This window comes from Puntigrus tetrazona, chromosome 21 (assembly GCF_018831695.1).
Source record: "Puntigrus tetrazona isolate hp1 chromosome 21, ASM1883169v1, whole genome shotgun sequence".
In the NCBI taxonomy this organism is placed as follows: Eukaryota; Metazoa; Chordata; class Actinopteri; order Cypriniformes; family Cyprinidae; genus Puntigrus; species Puntigrus tetrazona.
In genome coordinates this window covers 10,717,887-10,732,441 of record NC_056719.1, presented here as the reverse complement: position 1 = coordinate 10,732,441, position 14,555 = coordinate 10,717,887, and the positions used below count along the sequence as shown (strand labels likewise).

The window sequence follows — 14,555 nt, the reverse complement described above, 5'->3', positions numbered from 1 at the left end:
ATATATATATATATATATATATATATATATATATATATATTCTTTTTTATGAATAATCAAAATTCTAGCATGTTTAATCATTAACTGGCCAAAACACTGTTAATCTTCAATCTCACAGACAACATGAACTAAATATCCATGTTAAAATTCAGCATGAATAAAGGAATAAGACAAAAGCAGTAGAGAGCACGCTTCAGTTTAGAGGTACTCCCTCCTGGTAATTAAGTAAAAAGGTGCCAGCCCCTTCCCCCTGCCTTGCTTTGCAAACAAAGGTTGTGAAAATGATCCATTACACAACTGCCCCTTTGCCAGCTCTCAACCCCCCTCGTCCGATTCAGTGTCTCTTCATCATCAAACCAACTCAGACATGTGGCCCACCTCCCAGGGCCTGCCCATGTACCCCCCACCAGGCTCCAGCACAAAGGGAGGGCCCCTCTCTCTGGGTCTGCTATCCACCCAATCTCTTTAATTAAACAGATAAAACCCCTATAATCCGCAACGGTGCAGCGAGCTCCACCCCATCGACAACTCATTCTTAACATTTTAAATAGATACTCCACCTAAGAAAACATTTACGTAGGTTATACCAGACTTTCCCCTGATGAACACAATTAAAGATTTTAGGAAAAATATCGACTCCATATAATATAGCGTTGATGCCTAAAAAAGGACATGGCAGGAATCAAATGACCAATGTCTTCTGAAGCAAAACGATAGATGTAATAAACAGTGATATTCAAACTTTTTAAAATTATAAACCATGAACTGTCATACTCCTAAACCAATTTTACAGCCTATAAAATTCTATGGCCTCCTAAAAGAAGTTATATAAGGCTCCTTAAGTCAAATGTTTTTCAAGGCCATGGAAGGGACAGTTCATTTAAACATGAAAATGTTCTCATTATTTACTCAACCTTGTGTAATATACATTGCTAGGAACTTAATTTGGACAACTTTAAAGGTGATTTTCTCAAATTCAAATTCTCCCTCAGACTAACACTGATGTATGGTTTGTTCGGATAGGACAATGAAAAACTTACATCTTAATATAAAAAATAAAATAAAATAAACCCTTATGACCGGTTTTGTGGTCCAGGGTCACATAGGAGAACTAGTAAGAGACAATTCTAATTTTTGGGTGACTATACCTTTAAGGTCTAACATGTTAACCCAGCTAAAACATGGCTGAATCTATTGGTTTTAAAAACTTCATGTAACTCTAATCTTTAAAAAATGATCTGTACCATCCAACTCTTCTTCTGTCTTTTGCACGACACAGATGTTTCCTTCAAACACCCACTTACAGAAAAATGTTGTCCATCACACCACTACTACTGTAGCTATTGTCGGCTGTTCTTTGAGCCCAAGAGCTTTTATCTGTGAAAGGATCAGTGGTGCTCAGTTGGATGCGCTTTATTTGTTTAGTGGTGTTTAGTGACAGGAAGAACCACCATGTGGGGCAGGAATCTCCCCCATTGTCTTCAGTCCAGCGCGTTGCATGCAGGGAGGAAGGGGGAGGGCAGTGGTATTTGGGGTGGAGCCAAATGAACACGACCCCCCTCCCCTCCCCTCACCACCACCAAAGACCTTTTCATGTGCAATGAGTCCAGACATTCATATTAAACAACTCGCCTTGAGCCATGCAAATCCAACATCTACTCAAAATGTATGATTCACACACGAACGAAACATTTACCAAGCTTTTGTGCTTTTTTCATTTTATTTCTGGGCTTTTCATCCAATTTACACCTGCCATCCCCTTCCCTACCCAAATACAGGCTTTTAAATAAACCCATTAGATCACTGAATGAGCAGAATGTTCTCTAGTCTACTAAACGTCTAGAGATTCGGGAGACATTGGTTGCAATGTGCAACATTTTCTTGGTGGAAAAATAAAATCACTGCATGCAAGCAGCAATAGCGAGTCGAAACAAACAAAACCAACGAAAAACTAATTCTACATTGTAACTTGTAAAAAAAAAAAAAAAAAAAAAAAAAAAAAAAGTAGTGGTACAAAAAAAAATAAAAAAAAGTCTAAAACGTCTAATGATTACATATTGCACACACAGAGGCTTCAACAAGAGAATGACTTGAAATATCAAACAGTGCGTGTCTGTTACAGTGAACACAGTTCTCTATCTATACAAAACACGGGACTTCAACACAAAAAAAAAAACAAAAAAAAACTACGTTCTGGGTTAAAAAAAAAACAAAAAAAAAAAACTTGAATGTTCTGACCGATGGAGAAAAAGAAACATAAAACGAAAAGACGAGCCCTGCAGAATCAGCACGTAAATGGCAATATATTGAGGTAGTTCAAAGTTCAGGACTATAGGAGAAAGATTTTGATCCAAAGTCCAGTAAAGTGGTTGAAAAAGCTTCTCATTCAGCAGGACGTAAAGCAGACACTTTGGTCTTAAGGCCAGTCAACATAAAGGAATTCATTGTGTAGTCTAAGAATCCTCTGAACCACAAAAAAGGACAATAACAAAAGGAAAGAAACGTAGCATGTTTGGTTAATCTTATCTTTAGTTTACAATAATAATAATAATAATAATAATAAAATATTTTGGACCGTCTGCTTAACAGAAACATGAATAAAATGTTGACCTAAAAGGTATGACGCTACAGCTGTAACAGCAGAACCATCTTTTTTTAACTAGGTTAGACTAGTTATTAGCATGACCTTGGAGGTAAATGTGAATGTCAGTGTAACAGTGAGGTAATCTTTACGAGCCACAGTGTCTGATGGGAAGAGGTACAGCACGATGAAGTCATCTTCATGGCACATGGCAGAAGCGCAAGGCGATCATGGCTATTTTTCCCTAGGGAGGAGAACTAGCAAAGCATGGAAAAAGAGGGGAGCACAGATGCCTCCGTCCCCCGGGGCCGTCTCCCTCCACCCGCCTGAGGGAACTGGAACCTCGGCGTAACGTCAACCTTCTCTAAAGACTTCGGGCGAGAAACACAGACGAGAACAAAAGAAGCTACTTCATACAAACATCAGCTGGTTCAATGGTATGTCATGTGTTCGTATTAAAGAGATCTGTACATCCCTGATATGCGGCATGTCACTGTAAACAAGACCAGAAGGGAGACAGGATTCTTGGTCGTAAAGCCATCGGTTCATATAAAAAGGCAGCAGCATTAAAGGACCGTACAGCAAATCCAGTGTGAAAGTTCAAGGACTTGTTCGAAAATGCTGGTGGGATGGAATGGAACTTGATTTCTCTTCTTAAGGCTGTGTGCTTAAACAAGGATCCCCAAGTCATAAGCTTGCGGCACTGGAAGAAGGTCCTCGCTTGGCTAAATAATCTTAAAAAATAGATCCTCAGTTCATTAAAAAAAGCGAGTTCTCAAGTTAATACTATGACCTCAGTGGGATCCGCTCGACTGTTGGTTTTCGGTTTGGAAAGTCTTCGTCGGCGTCCGAGACGGAGCCCCTCGGGGGCGGCGGAGAGGGCGGAGGACGGCGGCAGCCCCAGGTTGAGTTTGTCCTCCCTCTCCTGGCGTCACCTGTCGAAGCAGCCGGCTGTGAACGTGTGGTGGGAACTCAAGTAGCCACTCCCGTAAGTCAGACCGAGGCAGTGTCGCTCGGGCCCCATGCTCACCTGCATGGAGATGGGACCCTGGAGGGGCAAGCCTCGCAAGCTGGGGAAAGACGCGAAAGAGCTGGCCGGCATCGAGGCAGAGAGCAGACCGGCCTGGTGGGGCTGCAGATATTCCCGAGAGCCCACCGGTCCCAGGGCCTGGCAGTCGGCCAGCATGTGCAGCTGGGATAACGCCGGCGAGTGCTGGGAGAGCTGCGGGTAACTGCTGGCCTGGAGGAGCAGCTGCTGAGAGCTGGAGGTGGGCTGCCTTTGCAGAGAGGGGGCGGTGGCGGGGCTGTGCGGGACGTGAGCTTGCGGCTGGAGGCTCTGACTGGCGGAAGGGGAAGATTTGGATTTGTTGGCTTCTTTTACGTCGTTGTCGTGAGCGCTGGAAATGAAAAGGAACACAAAAGAGCAGGGAGAGGTGAAGCGCAAGCGGTTGACTTCAGGGTACGTTATGATCTTTGAATGGGAGCGTATACTGTGGTTTGCTCTTACAGTAACATGAGCTGGATGCACTGCGTCAGGTGGTCCCAGGAGTAGCCCGTGAGCAGGTGGAGGACAGTGGTCCAGCTGGGGGAGATCTGCAGGCAGATTCTGGACGCAGCTATGCAGGCGGCTGCCACCTGAGAAGGCCTGAAGCTCAGGAAGGCATGATCTACAACAAAGACGCACACAAACATGATATATTACATCCTCAGTGATTTTACCATGGTTAAGAGGCTGTTAGGCTTGTTTATTAAGAGGCTGTATAATCTGTATGCTTATGTGTATGCTTACAAATAAAATGGACATTAAGATTTACATTATGCATACTTCATAATAAAAACAATAATCTGAAGGTTAGATTTTGTAGTACATTTCAGCAATTCTTTCACCAAGTATTCAAAAAGTTTTAGTCAAAATAAAATAAAAGCATCACTGACACAGATATTTAATAATTTACTAAACAGATATATGTACAGTGACTATATTATTTTAAATTGATATTATTGTACATTATTATAATGACATTTGGTATTTTAAAAAAGATTCAATAAATGCTGTGCATCAAAGAATAATATAACAAATATATTACTCCGTTCTCAATTATATCAAGCACTGACAACATTTTTGAGCGGCAAATCAGCATATTAGAATGATTTCTGAAGTACCGTGAGACACAGAAGACTGGAGTGATGATGCTTACCACAAAACATGTCGTAAGGGTAATTATTTTATTATTGAGATGTATACCTTTTAATATTGTGAAATTGTGTGTATTGACTTGAAATGGAAATCAGACACTGATGTGCCAAGTGGACTGTGGTTACTGGAAGTCTGCAGCTGTGTACCATTAGAGGAGACGGTGCTCCTATGTATCATTTTATGTTCTGCCTGTTTGATTTTATTATATTAGAAAAAGGTACAGACATTTTCAGAAAAAAATAAAAAACATTTTTTATTGTAATATCTAAATTGTAATACCACAAAAAAAAAAAAAAATTTTTTTACCTAACATCCAAATTTTATATATATATATATATATATATATATATATATATATATATATATATATATATATATATATATATATATATATATATATATATATATATATATATATATATATATTATTTATAATATATATTATATATTTTTTTTACCTTGCAATGAAACCTCAAGGAAGTAGTGTGTGTATTTGTCCACGAAGGCTTTGGTCTTGGACAGGGAGGAGAGGGGCCAGCCGTTGTGCAGGTCTCCCTCCTGGACAGCAGCGTGGAGGTAGTAGTCGATGAAATGGGCAGGTGTGGGCATGCACAGGTTCCAGCCGAACGTCTCCAGCAGCAGAAGCTCCATCTTGATGAGGTCACGCTTGTTGAGGGTGAGGTTTAGACTGCACATGAAGCCCAGAGTGTTCAGCTGCTCCAGTTTGGGCACACGGTCCTCCTTCTCCTCGAATTTACCTGAGTAAAGACAAACAAGTATGTGAGCTTAAGCGTTTCATTTGGTGCATTTCAATAACAGCGTTGAGATATGAATGCATGGATTATTCTGCTCGTAAAGATTCCTCATGATGTGCTACGGATGAAAGCAAGGACATTTTGTAAATTTGTACCTTTTTATCGCGTTAAAGAAGCTCCCATGATCAGATATCACTTAGATCTAAGACATTCTTGATCTAAGAACAATGCATCTCTGTGCCTTTGCACATACTTGGGTTTCTTTAAAAGGATTTGCATTGACATCATTAAGATGAGGCATTTTGTGAATTCCTGTAATGAGAGAGCACAGCTGGCTCACGGTGAATTAGCTCTTCTCTGCAGAATTCCTTTGTTCCCTTCCTGACTCTAGGTGCTAGGTGTTAATATATTTCCCCCAAAGTCCAAGGCTCTGTAGTATTGCTTCCCCTGCAGTCTAATGCTCCCACAATAAGGGCCCCACGACCTCTGACTTCTATGGCTCATGCTCGAGCGCTCACAGTCCCCCTCAGATCGCTGGCTGGTGTGGATGAGAAACAGTCCAAACAGCTAAAAGCATCCAAGGTCACGGTTTTATTCACAGAGACGACTTCTTTAAACGAAACGCAAGCATTGTGTTTCCAAGTTTCAAATATTTACACACACATTTTTTACGTGAAATAACCTCCGAGATAGCACTTTTGGTTTGGTTTTGGACAGTTTTCACTGCTGTTCAAAAGTCGGAGATCAGTAAAAGTTTATGCTCATCAAGGCTGTATTTATTTGATCAAAAGTATTGAAAAAAACAGCAATACTGTGAAATAAATGGAATTTTTTAATATTGGTTGCCTATTATAATATACTTTATATAAGCATATTATTTATATGACGCAGCCAGTGCCAAATTTCTATCATCCAGTGTCACATGATACTTCAGAAATTATTCTAATATGCCATTTCATTATCAATGTTTCGTAACCTGTGATACTTTTTTTTCTTTGATGACTCCATAAATGATAGCGTTAATCAAAACAGATTTTTAAATAAAAAAATAACTAATTATCTGTTTAGGATTTCCTTGCTGAATTAAAGTAAAATTACACAACGTTTTTGTACTGTATAGACTTTTACATATAATTTATGTATTCTACTCCTACCATCAAACGACTCAGTTGCATGTTATAAATAAAACTGCAATTATGTGTTATCCTCTCAGTCCTTTGGTCATGTATCAGACTACACAGTTTAAACGTAAAGTGTCTGTAGCCGACAAAATAAACCGAAACATGATGCCTACTTATTATCTTTCACATCATCACATTCTTTTGTTGCGTCACTGTAGATTCAGCATCAGAACAGGAAACACCGGTGGACATTCACGGTCAAAAATGCCCAGCTGACACAAAAAGCCATTGCAAAGTGTCTTTTCTTAATTATGTGGGGTGTACAAATTCTTTTCATTAGCATCAAACCTCAGGGGGGCATCTGTCACACTAATCTGAATATCAGGAACCCTGCTGAGTGTTTCAGTTCAAACATGCCCCTCCAGGGCCCTCAGCTCCCCCTCCCTCCTCCTTCTAAGGAAAGGGCCAGCCTGCATTTGACATGCTACTCTATACCGTTTCATCAAAAAACGAGAGCAGCAGCGCCATTAGCTACAGGATGATATACCATTTCAAGTGGCCTTCTCGCTTAGGGTTTCACAACCCATCTCGTTTTCGTTATTCCTTCAAAATGCAGAAAACACACTTGCTACATATATAAAAAAAAAAAAAAAAAGAAGGTCATTTTGGTTTGATTAATAAAAACGTGTTTGGCGATATACACGGCGCGTTAGCATAACAAACCCCCATCGCCTCGGCTCAGGAGAGGAAATGAGCCCGATCTCTCACCCTCTCCTCCTCCGAAGTTCTCAGCTAAAAGAATGAGAGTGGGTGGGTGTGGGGGTGGGGGCTAATTGCACTGATAACATTAAGCTCAAGTGTTCGTCCATGCATATCCTTAAACTGCATTTAGCCATCATTCATCCCTGAATGTTATCACCTAAAAATTTGATCTGAAAGTCTTGATTCATTTCCTCCATTTCAGGAGAGCAGTGTTTTCGCTCGGCTAGTTTTTAACGTTGAGCTCAGCTAAAATCTTGCCACGGCCCAATTTCTGCCGACTCAGCCTTCAAGATGATCATCCTGTGTTAATACGGGGTTGCGGCTTCAAATTACACAAGCTTTATAAACAAAAAAAACAAGGCTTAAACCAAAAGTAAATGAGCTTAAGTTGAGAAGCAGTGTTATTTTAGTATTATTTATATACTATTATTGTCTCTTCAGTTGGCTTTTATTGCTATATTTTAAAGTTTTCATTTACATTTTTTGTCATTGCTGTGTTTTTCATCTTTTTTTATTTGCTTATATACACGCACACACACACACACACATTATTTTTTTATTTAAATCTAAGTTCTACTCATTTCAGTAAGGATGTATTTCTAATGTTTACATATCTAATCTAATATTTATATTTTATTTTAGCTTAATTCAAAAATGACCAAAAACTATTTTTAATGACAGGCACGCTAACAATATTAACCCTTGTGATGAATTTAAAATCCAAATCTAATTTGGTGTTCTAAACCAAAACAAACTTGTTTGGAACGGCTTTGTGTTTATTTTTGGAACTGATCAATCATAGGCTCCAGTGACATGACCTTACAGACCTTGTTTTGTTTTTTTTTGTTAAAAGGGCATTACTTGTGAATAATATTTCATTTTGAAAATCTCTCATAAGAAATATAGATATAACCAGATATAATACAGATATAACCAGTTCCAAAATCAATACAAAACATTAAATCACGATTAATTATTTGACAGTATAGCATAACAAAAAGGCTGGATATATTAAAATCATAAGTGTGGCACACTCATATAAAGTCACAAATTTTTAGTCCAACATGATCTAGTGCTCAAAACGACCGGAACACAAGGGTTAAATTTAATACTAACTTATATGTATTAGTATGAAATCACAAACTGTTTTGTTTTATGCAAAGGCAACGCCTCTCTACCATTTGTCATAATAAATCTCGGCCTGAATGGAAACTTTGCCATGCTCTCTCAGCCTTAAGAAGCCCCGCACACATTGACTGCAGGCGACTCTAAGAGAAAGCCAACAATGGCCGCAGTCGCCTGAATCAATGACTTAGGGAAAGGGAGGGATATCTTAACAAGAAACGTGAGCGAAGCCATTATTCATTCAGTCGAAAGCAATTAATTAATGCCTGAACACTGCCAATTGCCGGCCAGAGCAAAACAACCCTCCCCCAATCATGAGGCAGCTGTAATGAGGGTCAAAATAAAGCCAGAGATTCGCTATTTAAAGCCAACCTTTAAATTATTCAGGTCAGTATTGTACAGATGCAGAAAGCACTCTGCATTAATTGTTGTTTTGGCTGCCTTAATCTGAGCCCCAGCTTTAAATCTGTGAAAAACACCAACACATGGCGACACAAGTCACCCCCTCTATCTTATCTCTCGCCTTTGTTTGTGTGCAAGCAGACGTGCCACCACTGATAACATGCCCTGCCACTTCACACAGCGCAGATATATTATGAGCAAGACTTCCTTGTTTCCTGCACTATAAATCTAGCGGAGACATCGGGCTACACTTCTGCATCACTGCAAGAACGTCTCTCTCCGCCTGCTGCATAAAGCCGAAACTGTCCGTTAGACTTGCAACATGCCAAAGCAGCTGGAACTTGCTGGAGCACTTTCTGATTTGTGAGTTGGATAGGTTGCCTTGGAGACTGACTGGGGGGGGGGTCTCGAGGCCAGCGGAGGCCATGGCCTCTTATGCACACAGCTGTCACGCAGCACAATACAGCAGCCAGCCAGCGCAGAGACTCGCGAGTTTCAGTATGAGAACACAAACGTGAAATTTCTGCAGGGCGCCGTCTGATCTAATACGTGTAGGAAAACGGAAAAAAAGTGTTTGATCGGGTTGATCTGTGACTTACTGGCCAGGAGGAGACACGAGAGGGCGATGACGTACAGCTGGCGCACCGCTACATCGTAGTGGTCCATAAAGAGGTCGAGCAGGTAGACGGCCAGGTGGCGTGCCGTGGGACAAAGCTGGTATCGGTTACTGAGAACAGCGAGCAGGTCTGCGAAGTACCGCCGCATCCCGATCTGTGGAGACTGGGCCTGGTACGTTGGCAACTTCAGCTCCTAAAGAAAAAAAGAATAGTGCGTTTTTTTAATATAATATTTGGACCATGGTGAATTACAAGACAGAATGAGGGGATGACAGACAGAATTTAGCAAGAACACGCTTCATCTGTTAAAAGTGACATTAAAGATATTTGTAATGTTACTAAATATTTTATACAAATAATCCCGAAATGTACCACAGTTTACACAAAAATATTACAAACTATTTTTTTTACAGTGATATAATATGAAACTTCTTGAGCATCGCATCTGATTAGAATGATTTCTGAAAAATCACTGAACGATATGCGATAGTTTCAGCTTTGCCATCCCAGAATTCTTTGTATTTTAATTATATTTATTAAATGTTGTCAAATGATTAATTGCATCCAAAATAAACATTCTTGTTTACATAATATATGAATGTGTACAGTGTATATTACGTATATATATATATATATATATATATATAAACTACAAACATGCAAGTTCTATATTTAAGAAAAATGTTGTTATATAATAAATATATTTATGCGTAATATAAAATCTAATAATAAATATAGAAATGTACAAATGTAAATATTTTCAAAACTACTACTGTCTGTGAATACACACACACACACACACACACACACACACACACATAAACAGTAGACCTATGTAAACCTGTAAAACCTTTGGATGTTTTGGATAATTTCAAAGCACTAATTAAAATACTTCAGCACAATATTGCTTTTTTTTATATTTTTGACCAAATGCAACCTTGAGAATAAGAGACTTCTTAAAAACAAACTTTTCAACAGCAGTTATTCAAATAAAACAACAGCGATATTACCATATAAATTGTGTATATAATACAATTATATATAATCTGTTAAGGATGGCAGTAAAGAAAATAAATGAGTTAAAGGATTAGAAAATGTTTGATTAAAAATAAGCAGTAAGTGTAATGAACCATGATTACGCAAAACCATTTTAAAATGTTGCATTCGGCATTCAAAGGCACAATGCATGTTCAATTTATAAAAGAAACTATTTTTCGTGAATGAGGCCCATTACAATAATTGCCTTTTGTGAGCAAGCTCTGTAATCAACTAAACCAGAGCCATTCCCAAAAATTAATCCAATACCAACTGCGCAGAAATGACTCAAACATACCCTGAAAAGGCTGCAGTCGCACTTAATAAGCAGCTAAATTGTCAAACTCTTTCCAGACATGAGGCCTACAGACAGACTGGGCTGCTTTATAGTGGCTGTTGAGGAGAGCGCTGCTTCCTTTACAGGCCTAGCCATCACGTCCCACAGCCATCTGTCCCCTGTGGGGTGAGGGGCTGGGATTTGACCCTCTCAAGGAGCCCTTTTGTGGGGCCTGCCCGCAATTTAGACAGCCCTACAGCTGCTGCTGTATTTGAATGGCTGATCAGTTTGTCAACGGCGTATATTGATGCGAATACTTTTTAAAAGAACAAGCTTTTTCAAAGCACCTATAAATAACATAAGGTAAAGCCAGAGGAAATAAAACTAGCTCAGCACTGCTTTGTGGCTTTACGTTTCTGTGGGTTTCACACAGATAAAATGGGAATCGGCCTTGAACGTCACAAAAAAAAGGGGAAATAGACTTGCTTTAATATTGTCATTTAGCTTGCTCAAGACAACCTAAGTAACTTTTTTAGCAGACAATAACTTTATTCGCAAAAACATAACTACAGATGTTTTATATTGTTTTTAAGCACAATGAAAAACGTGCTTTTTGAGAATTGTTAAAAAAATGACTTCTTCAAACACACACACACACTTAAAGTGATGGAACAAATGCACTGAAGAAATATAATAGCATAATTTATCATCGTGCACAAAAAAAAGCTAAATTAAGAGCAAAGCTGCTCATTAACCTCCTCAAAGATTTCAGTTAATTGCAAATACCCTTAGGTTTCAGTATTGACGTAGTAGGAGGTGAAGTCATCCAACCTCCCACACAAAACAAATTAAACTATAGCCTATCTGTGCGAAGATTTACATCAGCTAAACATTTCTGCGGATTGCATGTTGGTGAACAGAGAAGGATTGTTCCGTCTAAATAAAATCCACCAACATCTCCACATATTCCTCCCCAAACAGCTGAACCACTTTGCATCTGCATTGCGTTAGTCCTACATATCACCAGATTTCACATACGACTCTGACTAACCAAGGTGAGGAAGAGAATAACGTACCAAAAAAAAAAAACATGCATCATTCTGCCACTCCTTGACACGTGCGGAATAAACCCGGCAGGACTGTTTAGTCCGATAATCTAAAGCTAACAGGCAAACTCAAGTACAAACACACACACTCTTCACATTCCAAAAGGGATGTGAGAACACCCCGCAATAAACAGGATGGACAATAAAAAAAGACAACAGAGCGCACTAAATAAATGCACTTAAACCTCACCGTCTGATGGGTGCAATTCACTCGGCAGTGACGAAACAAAAGTTCACATGGTTTGGCAATACACTTCCTAGCGCTCCAACATAAAAGTGGGTCCGGTTTCAAGAAACAGATTTACCAATAACGGCATCGCAGACCAAGTCTACTTTTTACGTCATTTGCTAGAGGATCAAAACTGCGGCTAAAATGACTAGGCCCAAGATTCGACCCCACATTATAATAAAAATATAGTTCTGTGATATCACCGTTTAATTCAAAGCGCTTTGGAATAAAATAAGATGAACATATAGAAAATACAGCTAAGCTAAAAGTAGGATGCGCTTTAAAGGCTTCGCACAGGGTCATGGTTATCGGTGGTAAATAATATTTAAAATGATTATCAGGGAACTTCGTTTACAGTGTTAACGCAGACAACACTATAGACGATGCTTCGGCCAGGAAATTTCACGAGGCCACAATCAGAGGATGTTTTGTGAGGGCGGTGTGACATTTCACACTTCCCCATCAAAGCTCGGACAAGTCAAACCAAACCCGGTTCAACGCGTGGCAACCCAGCCACTGGAGACCTGGATGTTGACATTTGGATTAAAACGGCAGGCCATATCCCACGAATGCAAATCTGTTTATTACAACTCACCTTAATTCGCAGAGCCTGATGGATGTCTGCTGCGAGCTGGCTTTTCCACCACTGCCCCTCCGATTCCATCTTTCCCATCCAGAAAGGGCCCCAATCCTGAAACACAAACAAGAGTGAGACAGGGAAAGCAGCAGTTCTTGTTCAGTTTGGGCACTTCTACCACAGTACGTCTGTTTCAGGTTTGCTGCGGAGAAAAAGTATTTCAGGGGAACTAAAGGTAGAAGATAAGCGGGCGCTTGTGGGGAAACTCTTTTCTAAATTTACCGAGTCGTCCAGGAAAAGTTCAAGCAGTTCATCGCACGATGAACTCCAACAGCCGCTTCGCCGAAAAACACGACTTTATCCTATTAATTTGTTGAGGACTCAGCTAACTACTCAAACGCAACCTAGAAATAAACTTTAGCGGTCGCTTTTTGAAAAAAAACCCCAGAAATAAATAAATCGGGCAGAAATGAAAGTGACCGGCGCCGCACATCTAGCCCTGCGGCACGCCACGAGACCCCTATTACAGCGATATCAAGTAGCCTATACGTGACTTGTGAAGGAATAAAGCGAAGAGTTTCGGTTCAAACGCGTTAATCCAACCTGTGACTACGCAAACTGAAACAGAAGCGAGGAATGAAACATTACAGGAAACAACATAACGCGCTTTATTAAAACAACATCGCGTCTTACCACTGAGACAACGGCGCTCCAGACCCCTTTGTTTCAAAACTGCCGCATACTGGAGTTATATCCTTCAACTACGCGCGTGTGTACTTTTCGAAACAAATCCCATATCAAGGAAAATCCTTCCCAGAAAAACGAAGTCGCTTCGGCGTGCGGCTGGTCGGGTTTTTTTAATCAAAACACCGCCGCGTGTGTATCCAAGTTAACCCTTTGACTTTTTCGCCGTCCCGTGTAGTGTGCTCCCCCAGCGGCCTGAGAGGAGCAGCTCTGAATGATGTTGTGCGCGGAGCTGCGTGGTCGCTCCGAACGGGGAGGAGTCCGCCGCGCGGACATTAACGCGAGCGTTTCTTCAAACGCATGCTTAGTTAAAACGCTGGACTGAAATGCGCGTGTGTGTGTGTTTATTACAACTCTACAGGTGAAATGCGGCGATTGCGGTTTGCTGAGATTACCGAGATGGGGTTGTTCTGATGTAGAGAGGACAGCCAAGAACAACAAGTTTTAATTAGATTTTTTTAAAATAATGTAATGCAAATAAACACACGAACAGACTTCTTAATAAAATGTAACGTTGCGTGTATAAATCGTGTATAAATCAATGCTCATTTCGATTTCTATTGGTTATTATTTGAACTTGCACAGATGGATCCCAAGCAAATTTTAAAACTAATTTAAGTAACCAATCTTATTTTATGTTGTGCCTGCATTTGGCCAGCAGGTGGACCCTGCAGTCCTAAGCACTGTAGATAGGCTATTAATTGTAGTACGGGCATTGCGAAATTCATATTATCTCATAAAAGCTTTTATATTGATTACAACGAAGCCTGATCAAGGTCCAAAGGATGTTTAGCTTCATAAAATTCTGAAGTCAAAACATCTGGTAGTTTTATACCTAGCAGTTTCAGTAGTACCAACCTACCTGAGGCTTTTCTGCTTGGGAGCGAGACGTGTCAAATTATTAATGCCATTTTAAAACGAAAAAGTGGCACAAAGACTGATGTTTACTGTAGTAATTTGGTTTAGCTTACTGTGGTACATTTTTTTGTGTGTGAGAGATGTACTTAAACACTTCACAATCATAAAT

At 39.9% G+C, this 14,555-nt stretch overlaps 1 protein-coding gene across 1 annotated transcript; it reads right to left on the bottom strand.

The window, feature by feature from the left end:
* Positions 1-1,986: 1,986 nt before the first annotated feature.
* Positions 1,987-13,748, bottom strand: ccnjl (cyclin J-like). The gene is made up of 6 exons (XM_043220882.1): positions 13,478-13,748; positions 12,803-12,898; positions 9,543-9,753; positions 5,237-5,536; positions 4,089-4,248; positions 1,987-3,978 (listed from the first exon to the last, which is right to left on the bottom strand). The coding sequence occupies exons 2-6, from the start codon at positions 12,878-12,880 to the stop codon at positions 3,513-3,515; spliced, it is 1,215 nt and encodes a 404-aa protein (XP_043076817.1). The 5' UTR covers positions 12,881-12,898; positions 13,478-13,748; the 3' UTR covers positions 1,987-3,512.
* Between the last annotated feature and the right edge of the window lie 807 nt (positions 13,749-14,555).